The following is a 13556-nucleotide window of genomic DNA, read 5'->3' on the forward strand; positions in this document are numbered from 1 at the left end:
TCGTTCTGTAATCTAATAAGTTCTCTTGCCTAACTATCAGACCCTCACAAAAAATCTTTAACCGTGAATTCTATAAGCTATACATGCTAGTTTCTGTCCAAACCCTGCATTCCAGTTTACAATTGCCTTCCACTAATGCCCTGTATAACAAAAACCAATGAGCACTAGTACGGGAGCTTGACTGCATAAGCCATATAATACTGTACTTTTTACAAATCAAGATCACCCCTCGCCCCCCACCCCAACATGTGCCATCCTTCGTTGTTACTTCAATACCTTCAGATCACCTCTGTTCCGATATACACATACCTGAATCGATGAAACTTATTGTATGAGGGAAAAATTAAAATCCAATCCAACAATCTAAAACCAGGTCACAGACCTAATCTCCTTTCCTTTCTCGCCTCGATGCAAGCTATGTGTAGTAATGGGATCATGATCATCTCTGATATTCAACAAAAAATATACCCCCTCCGTGAGTTAATCCCGAACTGCATAAAGCCCCTCTATACAGCTTGTGGAGACTGTAATAACCAAAATGTGCCTTTTGTAGTTACTTTCTTTGTTTCTGTGAATGGTTTAGTGTAAACTCTATATCATTGCTTGCACCTTTTCTTATGAGGATGTAACCTATTGTTTTGCAATTTAATCATTCTCTTTAATAATGAAGAGTATGTTCATGTGTAGAGATAATGTTTATCAGTTTATGTTAATTTGCATCAATTCTTCCATTTTGTCCCAGTAAAAAAAACTACTTGTAAAAAAGAAAAATACAAACGAGAAAAATGTTTTCCAATTCTGAATTTCCAAGGAAAGGGTGATTATATCAGCAACATTTTGATAAATAGTTTTCTTTTTGGATTTGGAAATTTACATTATAAATCACTGTTTTCCCTGATTTTTTTACACAATTATAAGGCATATAGTGGATTGTCCCAAGTTTTGTGGTATTTATCTTCCAATTTTCACAAATGGCATTCGTGTTAAAAAAATTAGTGATCTGAGCTTTTGTCTAGTTTGTTTTGTTCTAATTTACCTTTTCAGTAACACCATGCAATCTTTGCTGTTTGTTGCAGTTCTGTATTAAGCTATTTCAATTTTGCTCCTTCTCCATTTGCAAGGTTTTCAGTGAAACAAGTTACGGTCAGTATATAAAGATTTTTTGAGAAATAATTGAGACACTGCTTCTGTGTATTGCCAAGTAATGCCTTGTTTTTACAGGTCGAGACCCGTGAACTTCATGTTGCCCAAATATCATACCGCCTCCTTCTAATGGAACCTGAAATTTTCTCAAAGCTCTGGGACTGGTCTTGTTTTTTAGATCTTGTAAAAGACCCACACAAACCAGATCTTACATGGTGTGTGGTGCAGACATTAAGAGTTCTGCTCAAATTAGGTTATAAAGCCACTGAAAACTTGAATATTGGAGCCGAGGAGGCATTTTCTTGTCTATTGCGGTTAGTATTGTTTTCTTGTTTTCAGCTGTATGTTGTACTTAAAATGTAGTGCATATTTAATGACAATCTTCGACTTGCCATATTCAGTTGGGAAGAGTTCTGTCAGGACACGTCACTTGAGAAAGCTGGTTGGTATGTTGATCCAAATCCAGTAGCAGACTATGTGTCTGGTTCTCCAGATAGAAGAATGGATTTCAAGAATGAGAACTGTTTAAAATCATTTGGCTTGAATAATCAGCCTGTTAGTTCACCAAAGCTGCATGAGTTGCAACCACATTTTAAGAGTCAACGGCTTACAACTAGGTATAGCTTATTCCATTTGGATTTGAAACTGATGTTTTTGACTTGTATTGACATTTTAATTTTAAATACTATTCACTTGCTTACTTTTATAGTGCTTGAACTTTCTTAAATGATCTTCTTTATGCTTTCCCTTGATTTATTTCCTGTAGCTTCTCTTTGGTAACTCCTACCGATATTCGTATATCCTATTTCATTTGGGTTATCTTCTGTAATTTTAGGGATGATGTATCAGTAAGTAATACATTCGTATTTACCTCAGCTGTGAAAAGAAGTTATGATAGAGTTCTTTTGGCAGTGAGTCAAAAGTGGCCTGTTCTTTTATATGGTCCCTCTGGTTCTGGAAAATCTGCTCTCATTGCCAAGCTGGCTCAGGATTGTGGAAACCAAGGTAGGCCTTAATATACTGTTTACTTATTATGTTTTTTTTGCCCTTGTCTGTAAATTGATTGAGCATTAGAGTTGAAGGAACATATCTTTTAGTTGTTTTTTCTTTGATTGGGGATTGGCTGGGTGGGTTGGTGTGTGGGTAAACTTTTTTTTGCTCTGCAAAAATAATATTATATTACTGAGTACCAGTGGTACTAGAAGTACATATTACATTCAGATATGCTCCCTTGACATTTTGTATGCCCATGGAACCAATCTGATATAAGTTAGCATATTACATAAATCTGTTCTAAAATTCTATCTTCTTGCATTAAGAAATCCTTCTCTGTTAATAGGAAGATGGTAGATGGTAAACTAATCATTACATGATGGAAGATGGTAACCAAGATTGGTTTATATCACACTATGGCTGTGTTGGTTCAAGTGTGCCAGTTTTTTTAAATTCATTGTTGGAATTAACTTCCATGAGCACTTAAATACAACTGTTAATAGGAGTGTTGAGATATATGACTGTGATACCAACTTGAAAAGATATGAAAAATTGTGTTCTCTCATTTATTCATGTTGTAATAGGGGTACACAAATATATGGATACAAGATAGTGCTGAAGATAAGGAAAATATTATCTAAATCTAAAATAAGAAATGCAAAAGATTTAGCTTTTATCCTATATAGCAAATATCGTAAAAATTTGGCTATTAAGATAATTACAAGTGAGAGATGAGAGAGGAGAGAGAGGAGAGAGAAGAGAGAGAGAAGCGAGAGGAGAGAGACACTGGGTGGATAAGAGTTACGAGTAGAGGAGAGAGAGAGGTGAGAAACAGAGCGAGCTCTGGAAAGGAACCTCGATGGGATTATGCCGAGACCAGAGGAAGAGTACAGCACAGTGTTGATGTAGTAAATTGGAGAGATCGGAAAGACATCTCTTCGTTTTACTTTACAAGGTTTGCGGACGACATCACGGAGAAGGAACTATGGCAGCAATTCAAAAGATGGGGTGATGTAAGAGAAATCTTCATACCCAATCGACGAAATTACAGTGGAAGAAGATATGGTTTTGTTCGATTTAAAGGGGTCCAAGATATCCAACAGCTGGCAAGGCAGCTAGACAGCATTGTCATTGGAGGCATGAAGCTATATGTCAACATCCCAAAGTATAATCGAGAGAGACAAACACAGGAAGACAAGCACAGAACAAAGGAGGTGTCATACAAACACGATTTCAGAGAGCTACACAGCAATGTCAGACAAAACCAATATCTTACACGGATGCTGTGAGAAAGAAAAACACCAATCATCAACGAAGAAAGGACCAAAAGCAACAGTTCCATGGATATGACAACTACAGGTCTTCAGTATACCTAAACGTAAAGACAGAAGAAACTAAATGGCTAGAGGATGCGTGGGTTGGATGACTGAACAACCTATCCATGTTCGAAAGGTTGGAGGAGGAGTTGCGATAGGAGCTGGGAATGGACTTAACCCCTAAATATCTAGGGGATGACTTAGTCCTCTTACCTGGCTTGACTGAAGATGAAGCGGAACGAGTCATGAGTGGTGGAACACAAGGAAACACATCTCCCTTCTATTCGTTGGAGAGATGGAAGCCAAATATACGCACGGAGAATAGAATGGTGTGGGTTCACTGGGGTATTCCACCTCCAGCTTGGGATAGGAATCGTATCAGGCAGATTGTCGTGGTTATGGGAGACATGGTGGATGTAGGTGATGACGTCGAAGCCAAACGGAGAATGGACAAGGCACGAGTCCTCATCAGGACTCCATGGCCGTCGATGATCAAGCACGTGATTGAAGTCCACATCAGCGGCGAAACCTTCAAGGTTCATGTCGTCGAGGAGTGTGGGTCGATGGCTTGTGAGAACCACATCAGAGGAAGCAGCTATGGAGACTCGTCGGAGGAAATAGAATCTGTCGACAGCCTCGTAGGAGATGATATTTCGGACCCGATAAGTGTTGCGGGTGCAGACCACGAGCATGCACGAGCCACGGAGATGGACCAACGCCTATGCCAAGCGCAGGCGTCAGGGAGAAGATATTGGCCGGATTACCCACAGGTTCGAAGGGGGATGGATGTCCGATGGATAACTGTGAAGATCATCGGGTAATGACCAGAGCGAAGGGCAAGGCAACGGTTAATTCAAACATCGAGGCACGTGCATCACATGTCTCACCTATTTTTTTTGGAAGGCAAAATTATAGTATTATTAATATATAAACCTTACAGTACCAGAGGTACTGAGGGAAACAGATACAAAGCACTCAATGTGCCACCTTCCAAAAACAAACCCAACAAAAAGCCCCACTATTAGAGATAGATTACAAATTAACCGAAGGACTCCAGAAGATTGGTAGACCACTGGTTAAAAGGAATATTAAAGCCTTTCTCCGTAGCTTTAAGCCAAGTCCACCTTTGGGAAGTTATCTTACCAACCAGGAGCTTCAGGTCTGTGCCTTTCACGAAAATAGAAAGAGAGAGAAGGGGGAGCCTAGCGGGGTACAGAAGGAGCTCCCTAAGCAGTCACGTGAATGTTCAGGAGACAAAAGCCTAGCAACAGGGAAGGAAGTCTATTAGGAAAGAGATACAGTAGACGAGGCACATGGAATAGAAAATAGAATGGGACAACAGGTGATGACATTGCAATATGGGCCTAACTTGGGCCTATCACCTGGTCTACTAAATGAACCTGCAATTAATCTGGGCCTCAACCCCCTAAAAATAATGCAGAAGTGGGCTGCAAATGGCAAGTATACTCTCGTGGGAGTTGGTCTCAAAGGAAATACCAAAGGAAGGAAGGGCAGGGTAATACCAACCAGGAACAGGTAAATAAGTCACATGCAGACGGCAGAAGCAAGGCTACTACCAGTGGGACAAGAGATAACAACAATGATTTCGGTGTGGAGGCAAACCCAGGATCAGCATAGGCCCTAGAGGCAATCAACATGTGGGCAATGATTAAACAATTGTGGGTGACAGTGGGGAATATAGAAGAGGATCAGCAAAGTAGAATCATAGAAAAAATAAGAAGTATGGAGGACAGAGACAGAATAGAAGCCGAGAGATTGGGGGTCATGATAAATGATCCATGAATATAGCTTCATATAATGTCAGAGGTTTGGGGAGGGGAGTAAAATGGGCTGCAATAAGGAGATTGATTAACAAGGAGAATGTCCATATGATGTGTATTCAAGAAACTAAGAAAGAAACAATTGATAAGTCACTATGTCAGGCTTTATGGGGGAGTGATGATGTTATGTGGGAGATGCAACCTACTAACAACTCAGCTGGTGGTATCCTTTGCATGTGGAATGAAACAAAATTCAAATAACAAAATAAGGTAGTTGGTAATGGCTTCATCTTTTTGGAAGGGGAATGCATCAGAGAAGCACAGAAAGTATGTATTGTTACCATACATTCTCTTTGTGACATACACAACAAGAGAATATTATGGGATACAGTGAGACAGTTAAAACAATCGTCCCAAGAAAGATTGTGGTGTGTGCTTGGGGACTTTAACTGCATAAGGAATCCCTTAGAGAGAATTGGAAAATGTGAAAGGTTATATGGAGACAATAGTATACAGGAATTCAATGAATGGATTCATGATTTGGAGGTCCTGGAGGCTCCTTCTTTTGGCAGACAGTTTACTTGGTTTAGACCAAATGGAGAGTCTAGAAGCAGATTGGACAGGTTCTTAATATCCCATGAATGGAGGGACAGATGGCCTGGAAGTGTGCAATTTACCTTGCCAAGGAATTTTTCTGACCACTGCCCTATTCTACTTAGAATTAAGAATGTCGATTGGGGTCCTAAACCTTTTAGGATCCTAGATTGTTGGTTAGCAGACAGATCATTCAAGGCAGTAGTGAACCAGTGTTGGAATTCTGTTCAAGTCTCAGGGTGGGGAGCATATGTATTAAAGGAAAAAATTAAGAGGCTGAAGCACAGACTAAAAATATGGAACAAGGAACAATATGGAGACACCTTCAAAAAAGTCCAGAATCTGGAAGCTGAATTAAATAAGCTAGAGGAAGACAATGCACAGACAGCTAATTGACCAGGAAATTTCCAAAAGAAAGCAGTTGCAGGAATCTTTATGGACAGCTGCCCAAGCCCATGAATCATTACTAAGGCTGAAATCCAGGTCAAGATGGATTAAGGAGGGTGATTCCCACCACAGTGGAAGTATTTTGCTGCATTGAAAGAAGAGGTCATGTAACTCGATGCGCTCTCCTCCGATGATCCACAAAAAGGACAGAACACGTCATGTAACTCGATTTGCCTCCTCCGAAGGTTTACTCTGGTTGGTAGCCTATCTTTGATTAGCCGCCATGCGAAGAAAACAATTTTAAATGGGACCTTGAGCTTCCACAGTTCCTTGAACACTCCATCCTGGATCTTATGTGTTACAGCCTTCGTGAGCAAATTATATGCACCCCTAGCCGAGTGTTGACCCTGAGGATCAGCCACCCACACCCATTGATCTGGAATATGAGGCTGGATTCTATGGCCCTCAACTTCATTTAGGAAAGAAACCGCCATATCTACTTCATTGTCGAACAATGGTTTCCTCCACCTGAAATCCCATTCCCACCCAGTGTCTTTACAAGCTCCCATCTGTTGTATGAGTTGATTTTGCTGAGAAGATATTAAATACAGTCTTGGATATTTCTCTAGTAATGTACTCTCACCTCCTCTCCACTTGTCCTCCCAAAAGTGAAATTTGTCTCCACATCCCACCTTCCATTAAGTTGAGCTCTGCATCATCTGATCCTTTGGTAGGCATATCGTATCCCATTTGATCCAAGCTATTTTGTTTTGCTCGACCGCACCCCCCATAGGAAAGTCTAATGTAGACTCACCAACTTGTCCACCACCCTTTTAGGAACCTTGAAAAAAGAGAAAAAATAAATAGGAATGGATGTTAGCACTGACTTAATGAGAGTCACTCTCCCCCAAAAAGACAGGTGTCTTTGTTTCCATTTCACTAGTTTTCTCTCACACTTGCTAATAATAGGGTCCCATGTCTGACATCTTCTTGGATTTGCTCCAATCAAAACGCTGAGATATGTAAAAGGGAAAGACATCAAGCTACAATTGGGGTAATTGGCTGCATCTAGTGTCCATTGCTCCGACACCCCAAAAGCACCAAAACTACTTTTAGCAAAATTAATTTTGAGGCCCGATACTAATTCAAATGCCCTCAATATTGCTTTAATTGCTTTGTTAATACTTAATTATATAATAGTAAATTGCTGGAAGATGCAATTCTACTGCTTTGGTCGTGGCTCAAATCCTCAGAGAAGGACTTTGCACTACATTTCAATCAATGATCCTCTAACCTAAAGGAAGCTTTTAGTATCTAGGAGGGATGGTTGATTTTGATACTCATGTAACAAATATACATGCATGCAGTGTGGTGCTATAAAATATCACCACCCAGCTGCATAAATATATCCTCACTTGTAGCCTTAGTACCACTGGTACTTTTCAATATTTATAATATTCATATTTTTGCTGAGCAAAAAAAGAAATAGTTGGCCATGCACACTTTTTTTTTGCTCAGCAAAAGTAATGATATATTATATAAGAGTACCAGAGGTACTATGGTACAGTATAGGATGGGTATTCAGCAGATTCAAAATACTAAGGATCTGACTGAACCCATATAGGAAATACACATGCCCTGCAAATGTAGTTTAAAACTTTGACATTCATGAAACACTCCCTACTTCTAGAAGACTGCTTTGAGATGGGAAGACCAAAAGCAGAATTGCATAGTGAAACCCTTCTCCGTAACCTTGAGCCAAGACCATAGCAGAAATAATGCGTCATCCATGACCTTACTTCCATCAAAAGGCTGATTGTCAAAGACTACCCTGTTTCGGTGCTTCCAAATTGTCCATGTGAGTGCTACCCACCAGCATTTCCATCTTCTAGCTCTAACTCCAACAGCAGACCAATTTTCATGTTGCAGGAAATGATGTTTGGGATTATGAGGAAATGCGCCAGATGAATTTATCCAAGACTGAGATTCCCACCACAGAGGTAGGGTCTTGGTGCAGTGGAAAAATAGGTGTGTTGCATCTTCATCCAATCTGTTGCACAGTGGGCACCTTGAATCATTCAACTCCACTTGTCTGGTCCTTAAGTTTGTCCTAGTTGGCAATCGGTCTTTGATGAGCCTCCATGCGAACACTGTCTGCTTAAGAGGGATTTTAAGATTACATAACTCCACAAGATTCGTATCTTCTTCAGCCCCCGTTGTCACTTCCATCAATAATCGATATGCTGATTTTGTAGAATAATTCCCACTCGGGTCAACCTTCCAAACCCATGAGTCTGGTCTGTTTTGTTGAATTTTTACCTGAGCCAGCTCCTCTAGAAATTCAGCTGCCATCCCAATTTCATTTTCAAATAAAGATCTCCTCCAATTAAGGCTCCATTCCCACTCTGCATCTTTTTGGCTCCCCACATTGCAGATAAGTTGGTGTTGCTGGTTGGAGATATTGTATAATCTAGGATATTTTACCATTAATGAAACTCCAGCACCTACCCAAGAATCTTCCCAGAATCTGAATTTATCACCACTCCCCACCCTCCACTCTGTCTGGTTTTTAAGTATTGTTACGTGCTGCTGATGATTTAGCTGCAACAAACCCTTCCACCAAGAAGAGAAATATCTGGTCCTCCTTGTGTCATCCAGGGCTCTCCACCCTCCCCATGCACACTTAGTTTGTGGGAGAGAATCTGGGTTTTGATTCCCGCATAATCCATCATTGGAGAGAGATGAAGAACTTTAAGTGTGACAAAGTCGTAGACCGAGGATCAGTTCCACAGCTGGCCCAAAGGATTGAAGCTTGTGGGGTACTTGGGGTTCCACCGAGGAGCCAAAAGCTCTAGTTATGATGGTTAAAAAATGTACCATATATATATATATATCCTCATAATAGCAGCTATCCCGTTATCCGCTGTATTGTTATGACATTTCTAGAGGTGGTTGCTTCATGCTAAATATCTTAATGATTGTTGTTGGGCTTACAGGCCTATTGGACCATTATCAGACTACCCACAGATGTCCAGCTGTGCAAACTTAGCTTTTGAGGTTGAGTTAGGATCGAATTCAAATTCTAAGAGTTTTTTTTAATGATTGTTTTATGTTTAGTTGTTTTGAAACTTTGGTTATTAACCGCGCCGAATGACATTGTGTGACCCATGTAGCCAACCTCACCTAATGGGATAAGGCTTTGTTGTTGTTGTTGTTTTGTTTATGAGGATTCCTTATCCTCTTTACTAATAGCTTCTCTGCGTCTTAATAAGTGCATGTTTTGTAATGCTTAAATTTGGAAAAATAATTCTTAATTCAAATTCTCTCTAAAGAAGCTGGTAAAAATAAGAGCTTATTTTGAATAAACAAGTTCAGCCAAATATGTACTGAATTTCTTCTTTGGTTGTTGTTCACATTGATAATTGTTTATTCTCTTATGTTGTTTTGCAGTTCTATCTATCCAGATGGATGATCAAATAGATGGTAGAACATTAGTTGGGGCTTATGTCAGTGCAGATAGGCCTGGGGAGTTTAGATGGCAACCTGGGTCACTTACCCAGGTTTGTTTTGACTGTTTTTATCATATCTAATAGTCTAATTATCAACAGATGCATATTTTTTTGCTATATGTTCCTGGATAATTGCAGGGAAGTTTCTTATTTTACTTTTGTGTACTTTCTTTATCTCAGGCTGTGCAGAATGGTTTGTGGATAGTTTTTGAGGATATCAACAAAGCACCATCTGATTTACACTCCATATTAATGCCTTTATTGGAAGGGGCTGTTTCATTTGCAACAGGACATGGGGAGGTGGTTACTTTACTTTGCAACCGGCATGGTTAATTTGCAAGTTATTGGAGTTCAATTTGTTATATATTGTTTTTGCTAGTCTAGAAGGCATTGTTTTAGAAGTCATTATTTCCTTGTCACCATTGCTATCATTGCTTGCCACCACTTGCATGCCTGTTTCCACCACTATTTTCATTATCACAGTTCACACCGCCTCACTTTCGTGACTAGTTGCTCCCACTGTCGCTCATAGTCATATCACTAAATGAGCTGGAATTAGGAACTAATGAGTGGTTTGTATATTGTAAAAATAAATGTGGTTTGGACTTGTGATTTAGTATTAGAATTTGAAATAGGAAAATCACAAATTTGAAATTAAAAGTTATAAAACTAAAAAATGGTTTGTTTTTATAAATTTCAAAATTTAAAACTGGAAACCATATCGAACAAGGCATAAAATGATAGCTTGAGGGGTTTTTTCCCAATAGTCTGTCATTTTCATCGCTCCTTTCTTAATAATTCTTTAAAAAAAATGAAAAGTTAAGGACAAACATTTTTGGAAACTTTATCTTTTTTTCCTTTTAATTACAAAAAATTCCACCTTGCTTTCAAATGTTTGTATAAAACATCTTAAATATTTTTGAAGACAGGATTGTGAAAATTGGAAATAAAGTGAAAACATGTAGTATGAAAATAAAAAACATTTTCTAGATCCAAACAGGCAAATGCAATAATGAGGTCATGAATTTAAACTAATCACACCAAAGTGGGTAGAGGAGGAAACTTCAGTTGATAATTATGTCTGGATTTTTTTCAAATGCTCCAAAATGCTGCGTAGACAACATAATTTGTTATCAGGCTGTTGTATTTCTTCTTTTACCTTTAAAATTATCATTGAGATCTGGTTGATACATGATGAAGGCTGAATCCTTTGCCATCTTTTATGGCCGCCCAGTTAACCAAAGATCATAAGATATGAATTTTATGGGGAAAGTGGTGTGCACATGTTGGCAGAGTATTAAATGAGTTGATTTTGTGTCTATTAGCCTGTCCATTCCTCTGTTGTCACTAATGGTTGAAGTATTACATATTTTGCAGGTAGTAAGGGTGGCTGAAAGTTTTAGAATGTTTTCAACTATTGCTGTTTCTAAGTTTGACACATCTGAGAGTGCAGGTTTTTACTTTACCTCTTTCAATTTTCTATTTCATTGTCAATTTTTTTTTCACATGATATTGTTTTGCCAATACCCATGCTAGTTTGGTATCTTGGGTATTTTAGCCGGGATTCTTTCGGTTGAGACTAAGATATTTGATTATAATACTTGAGTGTCTCACACACAGCTGAAACATATTTATATATTGAGAATTAAAATACAAGCTGTCTCTCTATGACAGATGACTAAAGCAAAGAGAAAAGTCAACAAAATATAAAACTACATATATAAATCTAACATTGCCTCCCAAGCTGGAGCATATAGATTGTATGCTCCAAGTTTAGAACATATGAACTGGATTCAAGGTCCTCTCAGATTTGGTCAAAATATCTGCAAGCTGATAATTTGAAATGACAAATTCAGTACTAATCTCCTTGGACAACAGTTTCTCCCTAATAAAGTGGCTGTCACTCTTTATATGTTTGGTTCTTTCATGAAACACTGGATTGGAAGCAATGTGAAGAGCTGCCTGGTTGACACAATACAACTTCATTTGTTTGACTTCACAAAACTTCAACTCTTGAAGAAGTTGATTGATCCAAACTAACTCACAAGTGGTTGTGGTCATAGCCCTATATTCTACTTTTGCACTAGACCGAACAACAATGTTTTGTTTCTTGCTCTTCCAAGAGGTAATATTGCCCCCAATGGATACACAATATCCAGTATTAGATCTTTTGTCTATGGGGCATCTCTAGCCCAATCAGCTTCACAAAATCCAAAGATTTGGGTATTTCCTTTGTTCTCATATAACAATCCTTGTCTTGGAGCCTTCTTAATATACCTAAGAATGCGAATCATAGCCTTCCAATGATCAACATGAGGAGCTTGCATGAATTGACTAGCCACACTAATTGCAAAGGAGATGTTTGGTCTTGTCAGTGTTATTAAAAAGCGGCCATGGTGGAATGGCGTCGCGGAAATTTGGAAAAACGCCACCAAATAGCGGTGGTGTTGCGGGTTGCTTATGGCGGCGCTATGGCGGCCGCCATAGCCATGGCTGAATCACGTGAATGGCAGAATAACGGATTTTTTATTTTAGGAAACGTTCGCGACAGGGGTTGGGCTGACCCCATACCCGAGTTTCTCCTCTTCAGCGGCACGACCAGCAGCAGTCTCCAGTGCGACGAATGGCGGCGCAGGCGCCGGCGATGCACACGACAAAAGCAGACGACGTTCTCGAGCACGACGGCAGCAGACCAACAGACGATGCACGCGAGAGACCGACGACCAATGGACGACGCACGCGACCGCCGCATGACGCACGACGCACGTCAACCGCGACAGCAGTGCTCTGATGCGCGACGACGGTAAACTGGTCTCTTAAACAAAGAAGGAAGAAAGCTAGGCATTTGAGAATTGTCTGATTTCTTTTTTCTTGGGCTGAGGGCTTTTTCTTTTTTCTGTTTGACACCCGTTTTTGATGAGGGTAGCTTTTTTTTTTCCTTTTTCTATTTGACACCCTTTTTTATTTTTGACACCCGTTTTTTTTCCTATTATTTGGATGCAATCCATTGTTTTTTTTTATTTTTTTGTTATATTTATACGTATATTTTTATTATTTTTTTGTCTGCCATAACGTTCGTCATTTTCCGCTATGTCATCCGCCTTATTTTTATGGCGGATTTTTGACTTTCCGCTATGAACCGCCATCCGCCATTAACAACATTGGGTCTTGTAATTGTGAGATAAATGAGCTTTCCAACTAGTCCTCTGTATCTTTTTGGATATTTACCTTGGTTTGCCATTAACTTCTGATTCGGGTCCATAGGACTATCAATGGGTCTAGAATTAGTCATGCCTATTTCTTCTAAAATACAAAGGGCATACTTCCTTTGTGAAACCACAATACCTTCAATACTATGAAAGTACCTAAGCCTCCAAAGGTCTTCAGTCTGAAAATGATCGAACAAGTATTCTTTTAGTTGGGTAATCTTTAGCATTATCATTTCCTGTAATGACTATATCATCTACATAAACAACAAGAAAGACACATTTTCCAGGAGATGTCTGACAATAAAAAACTAAATGATCTGCTTCACATCGTTTCATCTCAAAACACTTAATAACATGACTGAATTTTTCAAACCAAGCTCGTTGAGATTGTTTGAGCCCGTAGAGGGACTAACGAAGTTTACAAACTAGATCAGATTCCCCTTGAGCAAGAAACCCAAGAGGTTGCTCCATGTAAATCTTCTCATCTAGTTCACCATGAAGAAAACATTTTTAATATTCAGCTGATGTACGGGCCAATGACAATAGCAGCCATGGCAAAGAAGAGCAAAATAGTAGTGATTTTGGCCACAGGAGAGAAAGTGTCACCATAGTCAAGACCATATA

The 13556-nt window shown here is 39.3% G+C and overlaps 1 protein-coding gene across 1 annotated transcript in view; it reads left to right on the forward strand.

Annotated features, from left to right (window-relative positions):
• The window catches only part of LOC102663906 (midasin), a 59280-nt gene that overhangs the window by 1776 nt on the left and 43948 nt on the right, over positions 1-13556 (forward strand). The window contains exons 3-9 of the mRNA XM_014768798.3: positions 1077-1143; positions 1222-1457; positions 1545-1760; positions 1979-2148; positions 9665-9774; positions 9904-10023; positions 11101-11176. Of these exons, the coding sequence (XP_014624284.1) occupies positions 1077-1143; positions 1222-1457; positions 1545-1760; positions 1979-2148; positions 9665-9774; positions 9904-10023; positions 11101-11176 (995 nt within the window). The remainder of the gene's footprint in view (positions 1-1076; positions 1144-1221; positions 1458-1544; positions 1761-1978; positions 2149-9664; positions 9775-9903; positions 10024-11100; positions 11177-13556) is intronic.

The sequence above is a fragment of the Glycine max genome, chromosome 16, assembly GCF_000004515.6.
Source record: "Glycine max cultivar Williams 82 chromosome 16, Glycine_max_v4.0, whole genome shotgun sequence".
Classification (NCBI taxonomy): Eukaryota; Viridiplantae; Streptophyta; class Magnoliopsida; order Fabales; family Fabaceae; genus Glycine; species Glycine max.